At 46.7% G+C, this 17,594-nt stretch overlaps 1 protein-coding gene across 1 annotated transcript in view; it reads right to left on the bottom strand.

The window, feature by feature from the left end:
• Positions 1-1,273: 1,273 nt before the first annotated feature.
• The window catches only part of LOC149327842 (sodium-dependent proline transporter-like), a 36,654-nt gene continuing 20,333 nt past the window's right edge, over positions 1,274-17,594 (bottom strand). The window contains exons 7-13 of the mRNA XM_089563652.1: positions 15,899-16,005; positions 13,473-13,597; positions 11,469-11,581; positions 9,190-9,427; positions 7,115-7,215; positions 6,653-6,808; positions 1,274-1,486 (exon numbers count right to left, since the gene is read on the bottom strand). Coding sequence (XP_089419778.1) covers positions 1,274-1,486; positions 6,653-6,808; positions 7,115-7,215; positions 9,190-9,427; positions 11,469-11,581; positions 13,473-13,597; positions 15,899-16,005 — 1,053 coding nt within the window. The remainder of the gene's footprint in view (positions 1,487-6,652; positions 6,809-7,114; positions 7,216-9,189; positions 9,428-11,468; positions 11,582-13,472; positions 13,598-15,898; positions 16,006-17,594) is intronic.

The following is a 17,594-nucleotide window of genomic DNA, read 5'->3' as shown; positions in this document are numbered from 1 at the left end:
ACAACTTCGGACAAGAAAACTCGGCCCCGGTCGCTCGAAAGCTCGCGGGGCGCGCCGTGACGTACGATCAGGTGACGCAGAATAAAAGTGGCTACATCACCGGCAGTAGCGGTTGGCAACGCTGTTGTTTCTGCATAGCGGGTCAGGTGGTCGACGGCCAGAATTATCCAACGTTGCCGGTGGCGGCATAAGTAAGTGGTCCGTACAAATCGATGCCCACGCGGTCAAAAGGTCGGCTGAGACATGGTATTGGCTGAAGCGGAGATGATGAACGGCTGGGAGGATATTTTCGACGTTGACATTCATAACAGGAGCGGACGTATTTATGAACGTCGGAATACATGCCTCGCCAGTAGAAACGGAGGCGAAGTCGTTCGTACGTCTTGAATACACCCGCATGAGCGCAGTGAGGGCTGAATTGATAGAATGCACAGACTTCAGATCGCAGATGGCATGGAACCATTTATTTATTTATTTATTTATTTATTTATTTATTTATTTATTTATTTATTTATTTATTTATTTATTTATTTTTATTTACGCATGCATGCATGCATGCATGTACGAATATTGCGATCGTGATACAAGATCACACAAGGTGGAAACATTGAAGAATAAAGGCACGCACAAAAGAAAACAAATGCATGCGTACAGGCTGACCAAGAGGAATAGCGCGGGAAGCTAATTAACAAGTTTTAACTGTTTTTAAAGTAAATGCAATGTCTTCTACATCCCAACTTTACCAGCGATATTGCTCCAGTGAATGCTGGTCCTTAGAAAAAAAAAGAGTACTTAAAGACATTAACCAGCGCGTTTATTAGCATTTACTCTCTCTAGTTCATTCATTTTTTCGTAAAATGGTTACTGCGTGTTCTAGGATAGGTCTAACAATAGCATTATAGACAAGGAAGCCTTTACGAGGAGCCGCTAACTTCAGCAAGCGTTGTAAAAAAGACTTCAGAAAGCGTTCGCTGAAACACAGTCAACATGCTTGGTCCATAAGAGGTTATTGGGCATCCATAGGCCTATGTACTTATGTTCTGTAACTTCCTGAACCAACATGCTATTAGCTGTGTAGGAAAAGGTTCTTTTCAACTGTTATTCTTGTATACTGATTTAAATGCAAACAAGAAGTATTATAAAAAGGGGAAAGTGAATCCGATCCTCCGGAAGGGCACAAGAGTAGGGGCAGAAGCAGCAGGAGATTGCTTCCGGAACACAAACACAATGCTGCTTTCGAGGTTCCTGCGACGAGCAGCGGGCAGGTCGTTCATCACATGGGGGGGCGGAAGGCCAGTGGTTCGTCAGGGTCGATGGACAAGTCCAGCACATCGGAGGCGTCGTACAGGATGCGCGGGACGTCGCCAGCGCTGGACTCCTCTCCGACCCCGATGTCCCGGTCCTCGATCTCTTCGAAGTAGGCATTCACCCGGTTCACCGTGTTGGGCTCCCACAGGTACTCCGGCTGGAAGGCCCGGAGAGGGAACTGCGAGGACAAAATCAACACAGCGCATTATCGAGTCGCATTCTACCTTTCACCGACCGACCGACCGACCGACCGACCGACCGACCGACCGACACACTTACACTGACTGACTGACTGACTGACTGACTGACTGACTGACTGACTGACTGACTGACTGACTGACTGACTGACTGACTGACTGTCCAACCGGCCGACCGACCGACTTACACTGACTGACTGACTGATTGGGCTGACTGACTGATTGGGCTGACTGACTGACTGATTGGGCTGACTGACTGACTGACCGACTGACAGACTGACAGACTGACTGACTGACTGACTGACTGACTGACTGACTGACTGACTGACTGACTGACTGACTGACTGACTGACTGACTGACTGACTGACTGACTGACAGACTGACAGACTGACAGACTGACAGACTGACTGACTGACTGACTGACTGACTGACTGACTGACTGACTGACTGACTGACCGACTGACCGACTGACCGACTGACCGACCGACCGACCGACCGACCGATTGACTGACCGATTGACTGACTGACACTGACTGACTGACTGACTGACTGACTGACTGACTTGACTGACTTGATAGTCTGATTGATGGCCACCTGAATCATTCATTGATTAGTTAGATGACTGAACATTTAATAAGTAATTTGTTCTGCCTTATGACTTTACTCCAAAACAGCGAACAGAAAAAAATACAGGCATCAAAAGAACATGTCGCATGCAGAAAATAGGCCAAAAATATCAACAAAATATTAGTTAGCGTGATTGTAAAAAAATGCAGATAAGCTCTCTAACTATTGGATCCAACTTGGGCATAAATGCTCTTCCAGTGATCATGCGTGGAAGCCCTTGTATTGTAGAGGTCGCCCAGTTCTTCGCCCACTACATTTATCCTTTTCTTTATTGCGGTGCTTGCCCTACACATCAGTTTTTCCTTAATGTGGTGCGGACACAAAGCTTTTACTTGTCTTTTTTTTTTTGCTTGAAAATGCCTGCGGGACTTTTCAAGCAATAAGCTGCAATGAGCAATGAGCTTGAATGAGCAATCATGAAAATGAGCTGAAAGCACCAGTGCGCATCGTTAATAATTAATTAGCCAAGATTTTGTCCCCGGAAGTTTCGGTCTCGGTCGGCGCCAGCTCCGGAGTGCACCTTGAAGTCACCGCCGGCCTGTCACCCAGAGCTACCACATTCTCGTGACGTCAGCGTCGCTGGTAAGCACAATTTGTTCCCGTGAGCAACCACTAGTTTCGGTGACGCCACAGAAACTGGTGAAAGTTCTCTTGACGCCGCTCCCTAAAATCATATTTAAAAATCATATTTAAGCATGTTCCACTCAACGCACGCGGCTGAAACTGACAGAAATTATCTCCTTTCTTTGCGTTCGAAATTTTGTACCCCTTTAAACGAAGCAGCACCATTGCAGACGAAATGACGATTTTCAACGGAAACAAGCGTTTACGGTGCGTCGCTGACGAGTACTCACTGGTGTAATGAACGCGCTCGCATAATGAGCGCATGCCGCACTTTGCGTGTCAAAAAGTGGAATATCGCTCTCTCTCGTAATGAGCCTATCCCCATTTTTTTTCGTACTCAGTCCACCGCTGAAGATCGGGAATGATAGCAGGCTCTCTTCTGTGGCCACCGTAACAACTATGCTATGCTAAAAAACGCTGTCAAACGTCAAGACTAGTAGATCTCACCATAAGGGACGAGAGGCCAAAAAGAATGTTACGCGAAGATTACGGAGGCACTATAAACCACGGCTGGTCTCAAAGACTTTCTCTGTTCGGTCTGCCACAAACACGACCGAGCAATAGCAACTAGTTGCTGTTTGTCTTCGTGCTTAATAGTGCGGATTCTGCTGAATGACCTCTAGTCGCGCTCTTTTCGCACAGCTCATTGGGCCACTACGCCGGTTGTACGTGTTCATCATCAGCAGCAGCAGCCTGACTACGCCCACTGCAGAGCAAAGGTCCCTCCCATGCATCTCCAATTCACCCTGTTCTTTGCCAGAGGCGGCCTCCATATCCCCGAAAACTTCTTAATCTCGTCTGCCCATCTAACTTTCTGCCGCCCCCTGCTACGTTTGTCTTCTCTTGGAATTCACTCCGTTACCCCTAAGGACCACCAGTTATATTGCCTTCGTATTGTTAGGAGAAGGTAAGTGACGCCAACCAAGTAAAATACAGGAAAAACACGACGTTTCGGGACCGGCTCGGCCCCTTCTTCACGGTGTGACTACGGGCGAGCGCAGCTTGGCTTTTTAAGCCCCTGTGTGGAGGACCTGCGGGTCAATGGCCGCAGCCCATGGACGTAGGATGAGGGGAGAGTCCCCAGGGAACGATTAACATTCTCTCGTGTTTGCTGTATGTGCCACGACTCGAGTAGAAGCCCTCATCCTACGTCCATGGGCTGCGGCCATTGACCCGCAGGTCCTCCACACAGGGGCTTAAAAAGCCAAGCTGCGCTCGCCCGTAGTCACACCGTGAAGAAGGGGCCGAGCCGGTCCCGAAACGTCGTGTTTTTCCTGTATTTTACTTGGTTGGCGTCACTTACCTTCTCCTAACATTAAATTTCCCAACCAGACAGACTTCTGTCGAATGTTTTCTTTTGTGCCTTCGTATTACATGCCCTGCCCAAGCTCATTTCCTCCTCTTGATTTCTACTAGAAATGGCATTAACCCGCGTTTGCGCCCTCATCCACTCTGCCAGCTTCCGATCTCTTAGCGTTACACCAATCATTTTTGTTTCCATAGCTCCTTGCGTTGTCCTTAGCTTAAACTAAAAGTGCTACTCTAAGAAAAAAGTTGCGGCCTATGCGCTCATCCCTATAAAAAAGTGTGGTGGAAAGTTTGCTTTCTTTGAAAGTCCAGGATTCTGGGATATCAATTTTAATTGTCAGGCAACAGTGGAATATTGTAAAGTACTGTTATGTGGAAATTATGAAGCAAATGGTCTATTTTTCGCATGCGCAGCGAAGTCTTCGTTTTAAAGTGTTTCCATCGCTCGCATCGAACAGTTAAGACTGCCGTAGAAAACCAATAGGGAATGTTTCTGACGGTAGCAAAAATGTTAGTAGGAAAAAATTGCAAGTCTTCCGAGAGGAGATGTGCGGATACATTGATTGTGATAGTGAAATCTTAGAATATACTGTAAAGAAATTGTGATCGTAAACAATTACTTGGTGAAAAATGGGCTATTTCGGAATTTATAATCATGAAAATTTATTTCTGAACTTTTTACCCCGAGTAACTGCCGCACCCTCCAATACGTTGTCAGATTTGATTTTAGAAAGTGTGTTCATTATGCGAGTGCATACAGCACAACTTTTCGGTGCCTGATTGAGGGAAGTAGTTATAATGCTACGCCTGTGAATGGTACACGCCACCACGCTTGACCATCCCGAACACCACTGATATGCGATCCAGAAGCGGCCGAGTGTTGAGGGGAAAGCAGATATTCCGGTCTCAACCGCTGCTCATGCAATAACGTGCGCCCGCAGCGATAGCTGAAAGAGCGTATGAGTAACTTAGCAACCGTGGCGCATTATTTGAACTTTATTTGTGACATGCAGAATCATTTGGCGCTCCTGAGCTGCTCATATAAAAAAAATCGTATTGCAGTTTTAAGAAAAGCTGTGAAGAAACACGGTCGTGTGTTATCAACGCAGAAAAATGGAGGCAACTCTTCAATAGTACGTAGGTTACAGGGCCATTCAGAGAGTTTCTTGCAGGATACAGCAATAGAGGAGCGAGTAACCTATGAAGAGCTTTTGTAGCGTCCCTTATTTTTGGAGGTGTAAACCCTAGAGTGAGCTCCAGAAGGTAAGCTCGCACATAAGGTAAAAGGCCATCTTCCGCAACCAGTTCAACGCTTAGCCCCTTAGGCGGCCCACTGAAATCCACTAGGGGAGCTGGATGCCGCATCGGGCGCCCGCAAGTGAAGCCACCGGAAGTAAGTGGCCTTGTTCCGGAAGTCAGCCTTTGGCAGTGCATGAAATCGGACCTCAGGACGGTTTTTCAGTTCCAGTTTTGTTTTCCCACTTAGCATTTCGTCTTTTCGTCGTTCTCGTCTTTTTACATGACAATGTCTATCTCTTGCGCCGTCAACTGAGCGAGGAGACGAGCGAAGTCTTCGGGAAAGACGTTTCAAAAATAAGGGTCTATTGCATCGCAATGGGACGACACTAGCAGACGACAGGACGTCGCTACACGCAGCAAGTATGAAGCCTCGTCTACTTGGCTGGGTGTCGTCTCGGTTGCCTAGCTTCGCCAACTCTGCTCTTTACTGTGATGCTTGTTCCCACGCTCAAGCCCAAGTTATGCTATCAATGGGGGATAAATATAAGAAAGAATAGGTTGAAACATTAGCCAGGCAGCTTACGTTGAAGCGACCATTTTACCGAATTATGTTTAGACCGAACCGAAGCGAGGGCTAGGCTACTTACTATCTTGTGAGGTGTCGACGGTGTTCGGTTGGTTCACATTAGCGCCTCCAAAAGGTATGGTACTGCTTTTTCGACAGAGCGTGTCATGTACTGTTTCGTATTGGAGCAAGTTAAGCCTTAATGGGCTTTAATTCGTGGTGCTTGGTGCAGTTGACTTCTAACAGCGCTTCTCACGCGCACTGCAGCATTCGTCTTTCTTGTCAGTCGTTCCTCTCGCGCTGTGCTTTTTCTTTGCTACACGAAAATTCGGTTTTAAGATGACCTAGCCTCATCGTCATTCCACTTCTCCTTTACGCTCGGAAGACATGAACCAGGCAAGAACATAGTGTTTAATGCACGTACCCCTTTTCCGAGGCAGGGTGAGACCTGCATGCCTGTTTTCTTCGCTTTCGCAGAAATTACAGGGTTCTGCACACAATGCTCACATTTCTCGCATTCAGCTTGCTTGTTCCTTTCATATAACAGCAGTCATTAGACGAGAACAGCGCAAAAAACTGAAAACGAAATTGCGAAAGACGCGACTTTTTGCAATGAAATACACAGCAGACACCCGACTTCCGGGACAAGCCGTCCAACTTCCGGTGGCTTCACTCACGCTCGTCTCGGAAAGCGGGAATGCGGCATCCAGCCACCTAGTGGAGATAAGTGAGGCGGCCACCCGCGAAAAATGCGACGCCTATCGGAGACACTCGGCGGCTCACCCGAATGTTCTCCATGATGGAGGAAAAAGCGCCGATCGGTATCTGGAGTAATCCAGCGCAGCCAATGATCCAGGCGAGGGCCTGGTACTGGCCCGGTATGGCAACGTTGAAGACAACGGGAGACTTGATCGTCCTTATTTTGTGCAAGCAGGCGAACTGCGGAGACAGAAGCAACAGAAAAAAGTGTGCGGGTCGGGCCAAGCAAGGCACACGCTGAATATGTCCACGTAGTAATTTCGGGAGCTGACGGGGAAGTAATGCGCTATTTTGTTTTCCCGAATGCTAATGAAGTGGCAACCTTTCGAATGCTATTTATTCACTTGGCTGCTCGTCGTTTGAAAACAACATTGACGTATCATTGAAACTTAAGCCTTCAGCATTGCTGTGCCCACAAAAGAGAACATAAAATTCATAAAAGGTATGCGGCGATTTCGTACCGCGGATGCAGTTTCTCAAACTTACCGCTAGGGCAAGTGGGCAAAGGATGACCCAGCATGTCCTGAAGTAGATGTTGGGACGTCGGCCAAGCATGAACTCCGCATCGAACGAAAATCGTCGCAGGCCTGCAGCGACCAGAGGAGACTGCTGCGCTCAGTGGCGAGCACAGTTCAGCACAAAGCGTCAAAGGAGCGTATCATATACGACGCACTGCTGTTGTCGTAAAAGCGAGATTTGTTTCGTGGTAAACGCAACGCATTTCGCTGTTCCGAAAGGTTCCCCCTCTTGTCTTTCGCTGGCATTCTGCTGTGAACTAAGGACGCAAACGCTTAAGGAATACGAAGGAATTTCTGTGAGTGTGTGTCCGCAGAGCCGTTTGAGGTAGGAGCGGTTACCATGCAATGCAAAAAGAAAGTGCGCGAAATCAGTCAGTGGTATATGGAATTCTGCCTTGCCTCTTAAGTCCCGGTTAGTTAGGCTGAAATAGCGACGGCGCCGGACAGCTGATGGTTCCGGGTTCAAGCCTCGCACCACGACAAACTTTTTTTCATCTATGAAGTTCCAAAGAATTCAGTACCGGATGTTTCACCTAAGATGCTTTGTAATCTTTAAAAATATGATTTTTAGTTCGAAGAGCGCTTTGAGTCGATATTTCGAAAACGCAGTTACCCTTGGCGCTGAAGGCTAACAAATTTTGGCAATTTCGACCAGTTACGTGCATTAGAGGGGTTGCATTGCCTGCAAGCTTTTCGAGAGCGCATGTATTCTGGCGCGATGCCAACAAAATTCAGTGGCCCGCGGAGCTGAACGTAACTTGCGTTATCAAATATTTAAAAACCGATATGGATATTTCCTGCGGTGGGCTACACGCCTTTTAATAATTAAGGCAATCAGTAATTACAATCACTGCAATTTTAATTACAATTACAATTAATTAAAAGCCAATCAGCCTATTCGTTAGCAAGTCTTAGCTGCATTCGGATGCGCTACACCGCTGTCAATGCTAAGCTCATAAAGGCACTCTCCCAACTCAAGAAGCCCATTTATTTAAAAACTGAAGGACATCTTAGTAAAAACAGCCAATATTTGTTCCCTCTGTAGCTGTGCGGCTACGCTCAGGTGGGTGACCATGAGTAGATACTCGCTCACTGCGCGTCAAGCAGGTTTTGAGCCACAGTCACCAAGGCAACCTGATCGGCAAGCCGGTCTGATGTGAACAGATCCCCCCACTTGAAGGAGCAACAGAATGCGGGGACTCAGTGCCAAAAGGACAGGGGAAAACAGAAGGCTCCAGATGAGCCCAATGTTTGGTAAATTGATGCATATAGAGGAAATGAGGAGACAAGACATAGAGTTAAGACTATTACCTAGAGGGAAAGCTGGCAGCGCTGCACTTCAGACACCATGGACGCTCAAAGCATCATGGGACAGTGAGATACTTGTTGCGGAACAGTCGTACTTTTTTGGGAACACTGAGCGGCGCTACTGAGATGTTTCATTCCGAAAACGCTGTTCGTGTGTGCGCAGACGATTTTCGCGCGAACGCAGTGTGCAAACGCCATAGGAGTGAAAACGCAACGACACACGACGCCAATAAAAGGTTTCACTTTTCCGAAATGCCATTAAAAAAACCTCTTAAAGTATCTAAGCAACAACATTTTTTTAAACATATTTACTTTTAAAAATGCGCCTGTTAAGCTCGAAATAATAGTTTTTCTAGAGTTCATTACTTGGCCAATAGGAAAGTTAGCCATCTCTTATTTTGGGCAAACTTTGCATTTAGATGTTTTTCTGCTTGTTTGTTGCAATTTACAGACAGGATATTGAATGTTAGGGCATTCTCAGTTATCGAACCGCTTTATTTTTTATTATTTTTTGCGAAAAGTTGTAGTTCTGCAGTCGGTAGCTCACCGCCCCACGATGCTTAGAGCGCCCATGATGGCTGAAGTGGTCTTGAGGGGGCTCCATGCAAACTCCCATACACGGGACCCCAGCTTTCCCTCTAGGTAATAGTAAGAAACTCTGAGACAAGGAGACAAGACAATGTGCTCCATAGATGATGCGTGTATTGAGGTAGACGCGGCGGGGGAGTTGCTTACCGTAGATGTACATGATGAGCACGATCTCGGCGAGGGGTATGAAGTGGCCGAAAATGCCCTTGACAGTTTGCTCTTCCAGCAGCCTGACGATGTACGTGCCGCCCTGGGTGATGGTGGGGAAGCCCGACACGAACATGCCGATGCACACTATGAAGACCACCCTGCCGACGTTGTTGTGGGCCCGCACATAGGGAAACAGGTCTTCGACGCAAGCGATCACCGTGCACACGTTGAAGATCTGTGCGCGCGCATCGCGAGATGTCAGTAACAACAGAAAGGATTGCAGGCGCCACATTTATTTATTTATTTATTTATTTATTTATTTATTTATTTATTTATTTATTTATTTATTTATTTATTTATTTATTTATTTATTTATTTATTTATTTACAGATACCTTACAGGCCTCCAGGGAGGCATTGTGTAAGGGGGGAGCAATAAATATGTACAACAGTAGCTAGAAAAAATCAAAAATGCGTATAGAAACAAACACTGTTACGTTTAAAAGCTGATTACAAATTATCAGGACTGCACAAAATACATGCAGAAAAACCTTGGATAAAAAAAATTAGAATATAAATAAGACATATTAGTAACGGGAAAAGAACAACATGAGCAAATACACAGGAAGGCAAATCGGCTGATAAACAGGGTGTGACAAAAAAAAAAGTATGACTCGGGCAAAGAAGAAAACGTGCTAGGTGTTATCGATATAATCTTTGACCAGATGATTATGGAACGTGCCGTGCATTGATTATGTTATGTGCATTGTGCGTTATGTGCATTTATTTTCTTCATATTGCATACCATTGTTACTACAGCGTGATGCTAATATTGCGCCGTGATAAAATTCATTTTTTGATCTTAAGTTTTCCAAATTTTCCGTGTATCTTGCATACTTCATAATGAACAGTCACACAACTATGGCCTAATGGATACAACGTCAGCCTCGCATGCGGGAGGCGCAGAGTTCGATCCCCAATGTCGTGGGGTATTAGCTCTTCCAGTTGGTTCAAGATTTTGACTGGCGCTCGACTTCTCGAAAGTACTTGATAAAGGCCAAGGAACGTTTACAACCTATACGTACGCATCGGACATAGAAGCGGGTGGAAGAACAGCAACAACTAGCACAGCAGATTCCGAGTTAATCACACGTCTGGAATTAGTCTCGGACCAGCCCGGAGCACTCGTGATGGAGCGCTATGCTACCCGTTATGCCATGGTGTCCGTAAATAACATTGCGTTTATAAAAGGGGTCCATTTCTTCACAAACTACTTAGCGCTTATCGAACAACTCAAAAGAGTTGGGCCGCCGCGGTGGCTCAGGGGTTATGGTGCTCGGCTGCTGACCCGAAAGACGCGGGTTCGATCCCGGCCGCGGCGGTTGAATTTCTACGAAGGAGAAATTCTAGAGGCTCGTGTACTGTGCAATGTCAGTGCACGTTAAATAACCCCAGGTGGTCGAAATTTCCGGAGCCCTTCACTACGGCGTCTCATAGCCTGAGTCGCTTGGGACGTTAAACCCTATAAACCAACCAATCAAAAGAGTTACAAAGACATTAAGTGCCACTCAGCAGGTATATGTCATAAACAAGAAAGCAGCGAAAAGTTTCAAGATGCACTGGACAAAAAAAGATTCTCGGCAAGGAGGAGACGCCCTTACCGAACGAGGCCTTAAGACGAATTCCTCTCCCACTAGCATCTATTTTGTTCTCCACACCGCTCTCCCCCACCTTGTCATCTTCTTTAAGAATTAGTGCGCGTGTCTTGATTTCCCCGCGCACTTATCCCCTCCATCATAACCTAACGAGATTGAAGGACGTGTTATTGAGCAGCATAAAGGCTGGGGGGGAAGGGGAGGGGGGGTGCCTACTTTGTAGGATACGTGCCGATGGGGCTGTTAAAAATATGCAATGCCGAGCACATGATCTAAATGAAAATTTTCCACGGCGGCCGCTGACGATAAGTTCTCCACCTTTTGAGGACCCGCCCAGGAACCCAGACCTCAAGAACAAGACGATTACAAGAAGCTGGACTTACGATCACAAGACAGAACCTGTCCCTAGGGCTGACATAGAACACTACGTGGCGTAGCCTGCTCCGGTTTCTGGAAGATTGTGCCATTCGACAAGTCCTCGTAATAAAAAAAAATGTTCGCAAAACACAGTCCTAGCTCCACCTACTGATGAGAAAAATACCTTAGCCACGGCGCTCATTGAAAGTGAATCATTATCTCGCCGTTGTGACAGATGACGTTGCGCCTTAAAAGCGAAACTGACCATTGAGTCGACGGACATCAGGAAGATCCCAGAGAAGAAGAGACCCGACCATAGGCGAGGCCAGTCCAGTCCCTTCACCACCTCGGGAAAAATGACGAAGGGGAACACGTAGGCTGCGAATGATGAAGGCCGCACAAAAACAAATCAGGCTGCGGCTGTGACACCACTGTCACCCGGAGCTGCACCAAATTGTTCTGAGAGTTTCGTCACCGTTCAATCCAGGCGAAAATTTCTGTCACCAGCAGGATGAAAGCACAGCTTAAATCTAAAGCTCCAAATCCGCCTCCTTGTATGAACTACTTCACCCGTGAACTGCGCGTGCGAAGTCAAACGCTAGGACCCGCCCGTACACACTGTACACACGGGCTGCCGGCAAGCCCTTCCTGCAGGTGTTTGTAGCGAGCAACCATCAAATTCAGAAGTGACGTGGAACGGCCCCGCCCAAAACCAATACAATGAACTTCCCACATGCCCTACTCCAGCTCCTAAACCTGCTCGTTCATGGCGTACTGGATTTCAATTTTCAATCTTTTTCAATTTCAATTTATTTTTCTATGTACACATGGTGAAGGCCGAGAGAAAAAAGCCAGAAATTGTGGCTTGACGTGCCCCTCGGCCCCTACACATTGTAGGGCAGCCGGTAATATATAAATGTTTTACACAAGTAGCATCCCAAAATGCAAACAATAGTTACCAAAAATGGTTTTGCGTATCATTAGAAAAAATGACAAGAAATGAAGTGTACACAAAAAATGGTAACAAAAAGGAGACAGAAAAGTACACGTCATCGAAAAACAGGAATTCGGTTATTCAAACCAGGTCAACACTATAAGGAAACGAAAGAGATAAAGAAGCAGTGAAGAGATAAAGAAGCAGTGAAGAGATAAAGAAGCAATGAATCTAAAAAGAAGCACATACATCGTGTATAACTTGACGGCATGCTCGTGAAAGATCAACTTTTGCAGTTTGAAACTTATTTAAAAGACGGGGCAACGTGTTTGCTAGGCTATGTGTACCATATATTGTGCGGCATGTTGGAATATGCCACAGTTCCACAGGAATATGCCACAAAGCCTGTCTCTAATATACACACGCTGGGTTCGGATTAGCCACGCACAACGCTGGGCGCACTGGCGAAAGCCCAGAAAACATTCAATTTGCAGGGTCCTGTACAGCATTCATGACAAATGTCTACCCCTACTATTTCAGCAGGTGAGTAGTATACTATGTTCTCTGTGCGCTAGGTCGGTCGGCGTTGTGCATGCACTAAGCCGACTTTAGCCGCTCATTTCCTTAAACACGTACTGCTGCTTCGAATGACGAGAAGTTGGAAGCAAAGGAGAAAGCGACCGGTGGAGTAGCACAAAACTTTCTGAGATCAAGGCAACCGTATTTTCGGCATGTCTTCAGAAGTCATTACGCATGAAATGCATTACACGTTGACCTTTCGGCAATTCCCTGACCGGCCTCTAAGGTTCAAGTCTCCCTTGTCAACTAATACCTAACGGTCCCCGTCCACTCAGACATTTCCTTTGTCAACTAATACACTAATACTTAACGGTCCGTCTACTCAGGTGTTCCGGTGCCCACCCCTGCGCAAAGGTCAGGGCCGCCTAGCTCGGCATCTCCGCTCATCCTCTGCACTCTGCACAGGAGTAGGTGGGCACCTATGTGGACACAAAATTTTATCGAACGGAGCAACGTCTCCATGGAGCCACTATATAACTCTAGCCTCAAATGGCTAACAGAGAAGAACCCACGTATTCGTTCAGAGTTATAGCTTATGGCTTCGACGAACACACAGGTGTGTATGGGCGCTTTGTTAATGCACGCGCAAAGACGGTAAAGTTCTCTTCTGCATAAAGATACCCAACAGCGTTTCATGCAGTAGGGTAATCCAGGCGCAGCATGGATTGGCCTCTCACATTTTTTTCAATAGTGGACATTTTTCATGCTTCCGTATACATGCCAGCCGTACGGCTTCTCATTCAATCGTATACGCACTCTGTGTGCCCAAGTCCTGGATGCAGGCGCCCACGTCTCGGGCCAAGTAGCCACCCATGCTGAAGACGAGTGCGCAGCACAGCAAGTTGGACAGCGTCATGAACAGCGGTAGCGCTAGAAAGGCCCTAGAAGAGATAGAAATAGAAACATTGGCAGTGGTTTAGCTCTGGTTAAACCTGGAGGATTGCGAAAGCAACGAGGAGAGAGAGAGAGGCGATGGAGAGCGCGCGGCAGCGGCGGCAGCCCGACACGCTAGCTATGCGCCGCTACTGCGCATGCGCAACTGGCGAGCGCGGCGGCGGCATCTCTGAGTCACCCGCGCAGCGACGGCGGCGGCGCGCCAGCTGCTCACCGTGTGACGTCACTGCTCCTCGCGCATGCGCAGTATGGCCTTTCCTCGGCTACGCGAAATGGCTAGGCGAATAGCGTAGTGTTGCTTTCGCGACAAAAAGAATGCCATTCGAGGGTTCAGTGTGGCTTCATGCGCGTCATCAGATTATCGTGCAATGGTCTTCATTTTGAGAGAATAGAGCCTGAGCAAAGCATCGAACGTCCGGATTTGAAAGTAACAGTTTGCGAGGCATGGTGCGCGGTTTTCGGGGTCTATCCGTAAGTGTCACTTCCATTTCAGGTTCTGCCACCGGCACCTTAAAGTTGATTTTAGGACTATGATTTCCGAGCAGTAAGCAATGCCTACTGTGTATATTACAGACCTCACGTAACCCTTTTTTTGATTTGCGTGAACAGCGCGTGCAACTTTAGGCGCTCTTGTCAACGACTTTTCAAGCTGTGGGGTTAGAAAATACCTTTCTTTCGAAACAATCTCAGTTTCAATAAGGCTAACGTAAGAATGGGGCCTAGGAGTGCTTTGGATTACTTTTTGAAAGACACCTCTTGACAAAAGATTTCCATCATGTCTGTTGCAAACGAAAGCATAGGCTCACGCTTCATTGACCTCGAACTTGCATTTTCTTCTACAGCAGAGTAAAACCGTTTGGGAGATGCGATGACAACCCAAACAAAGTACCAAATATTATTCATAACGCTGCTGTATTGAACTGAAGTCTTTATTTTTAATTTAGATGAGCTTGTAATCAAAGGCCGATGACTGAAAGTAGCACCGGTTACCTATTTTCACAAGGGGAAAAAATTGCGCAATAGCTGACGGTGTAATACACAACAAGCTATGGTACGCAACTTCCGGCACAACATGTAAGTGATGTTAACGGCTAGTGGCACAAAGGAAATTTTCGAAGAAGAAATTTAAGGTACTTGCAAACTATCCTAGTTTACGAACGTTAAAAGCTCAATTGAGCAAACAGTCCTTTCACTGATTTACCCAGGATGTTTCTGGTCTCGAAAAACACATTTTGCGCGAACATTGGCCGTTTTCGCAGCGCTCGCTACAGCCATAGAGTTGGAAGCTTTCTACGACTAAAATGAGTTTTATCAAAGACTGCCACATTGCTGATCAGTCGCGTCCTTAAGTTATCGTGTTTGAGGCAAAATGAAAAGGCGCTATAATCCTTATCGTCGTGGTCGCACACACGTCTTGACTGCCTGTGCGGCTAATTCTGTTTATAAAATTGTATACGTAAGCACTTCCATTAACTTTCACTCTGCGCGGCGAAGAAGACGTAATCGCCATTCTTCTGGATAGTAGCGGATACTAAGCAAAGGGAAACTTATCCTGAGCCAACATGCGGTCAGTACGGAAGATTAGACTGAGCCCCTTGCAGCCCAGATGCTGAACTGATCGATCGATCGATAGATCGATTGATCGATTGATTGATTGATTGATTGATTGATTGATTGATTGATTGATTGATTGATTGATTGATTGATTGATTGATTGATTGATTGATTGATTGATTGATTGATTGTTTGTTTGTTTGATTGATCGATTGATCGATTCATTCATTGACTGATTGATTGATTGGTTGGTTGATTGATTGATCGATCGACCTCGATTGATTGATTGGTTGGTTGATTGATTGATTGGCTTTAACATCCCAAAGCGACTCAGGCTATGAGACACGCCGCAGTGAAGGGCTCCGGAAATTTCGACCACCTGGGGTTCTTTAACGTGCACTGACATCGCATAGTACACGGGCCTCTAGAATTTCTCCTCCAAAGAAATTCGACCGCCGCGGCCGGGATCGAAGCCGCGTCCTTCGGGTCAGCAGCCGAGCACCATAACCACTGAGCCACCGCGGCGGCAGATGCTGAACTGCTGGAGCAGGACAGGGTTAAATGTGCCAGGGCATGGAGGGACTTTTAGGCTGGCTATAGCGATAACGAAGCCGATGACGACAAGCTATCATCATCATCATCGTGTGAGGCACTCAAAATCTACCGAGCTCTTCTTTTCGGCGTCTCACGCGAATGAATACAGAGAAGAAAACCGCGGTCTTGGCGACACTCACCACTGCAGCGAGTACGTGTCGAAGGCGTTGTACGACGCGAGTGTCTGCAGCTGTCCAACGCCGATGGCGAGCCCCGTCAGCACCGAAAAGGCCGCGTCTCCCCACGTCTGCGTGGGTAAGGAGCAGAGGCTGTTGATCTTGTTCATCGCCAAAATGCTTTGAACGTTGTGAAGTCGTTAAGTCTCCAGAAGACATCATGTGCCAGTATCCGCCACCGTTAAGGGTTCAAAACTCACAATTAGCAGACTGGTCAAATATTTTAGGGGAATCCCCCAAGGTGGAGTAGAATTTGTCATAAGGGAGTAATTACACATTGACATCCACCCGAGCGCAGCCATACGGCTACCAAGGAAAGCTATACAGCTTTCTCAGCAACTTCGTAGTTGAAGAAAAATTCGACGTGGTCCGGGGTTCGAACCCGGGACCACCGCTTCACCGGAGCAGTCGCTGTACCAATTGCGCTAACCGGGACGGCAAGCTTATGGTAGGGAGAGAGCGAATTGACCAATAACTCGATGTGGGAACTGTGTTGGTCAAATATTTTAGGGGAGTTCCCTAAGGCGGAGTAGAATTTGTAATAAGGGAGTAATTACTCATTGACATCCACCCGAGCGCAGCCACACGGCTACAAAGGAAAGCTACACAGCTTTCTCAGAAACTCCGTGGTTAAAAAAAATTCGTCCTGGTCGCGGGTTCGAACCCACACAGTTCCACACAGACACAGTTCCTGCGGTAAAAAGATGAGTTCAGATTCCTCTTTAGTGCACCTTTAACACTTTCATCTTCCTGGTTATATGAGCAGTTTTACTATATTACACTGTAAGAAATATAAACTAATGTTCATAAGTATGAAAATTAGTGGAAATTTTTGAAATGCAATGGCGACTGCAGGGAAAATGCTGAAAGTCCAGAACGTTTATCTCATATTTTATAGCCTGTAGTTATTTCAAGACAATGGCTGACGGGGGCGCTCCTTTCAGCCCAACTTCAGAGAGTGAAGGGTCACTGAGGATAGCTCCATGCAATCTTTACTGTTAGCAAAATTTGAGAGTTTCGGTGTGTAATCGACAGCTAGAGCTATTGGGGTGAAAGTAACTATTATTTAGTATTCTTGCAGTTGACTATTTTTTCCTCTACTCTACTCAATCTCATAACGTTGATGAGGACGCACAGCGCATCAAGAACTCTGAAATTGATGGAACGAAATGGTCGGTCGTGTGGTCTAGATAGACTGAGGGGTACAAACAAAAGAAAATTCTGCAACGTGCGGAAATGCGAAAGTATTATTCTCCCTGGGTGCACTCTCGACTCGGGACATCATGTGGCAGATACAACAAGACATTCTAGATCCAAAACGCATAAAAGCCACGCGTACCATCCTGGACTCGATGTGAGTAAGGCCTTTGACAATGTGTCACACGCTTCCATCCTCTCTCACCTGTCACTAATGAACGTAGGCAAACGGACGTACGACTACATCGCCACCTTTCTGAACCAGCGCACGGCTACGCTGCATTTCGGGGACAAAAGCAGCGGCAAAATTACACACGGTACCAGAGGAACCTCGCAAGACGCTGTACTTTCCCCGTTTCTCTTCAACCTTAATATGAGTGGGCCCCGCGTCTGTTAGATGCCATCCCACATATACATCATTCTATATACGCCGACAACATCACCATATGGACCAACTCTGGAT

This window comes from Amblyomma mixtum, chromosome 10 (genome assembly GCF_055824585.1).
Source record: "Amblyomma mixtum isolate Tamu chromosome 10, ASM5582458v1, whole genome shotgun sequence".
In the NCBI taxonomy this organism is placed as follows: Eukaryota; Metazoa; Arthropoda; class Arachnida; order Ixodida; family Ixodidae; genus Amblyomma; species Amblyomma mixtum.
This window is presented reverse-complemented; position numbering and strand designations above follow the sequence as displayed.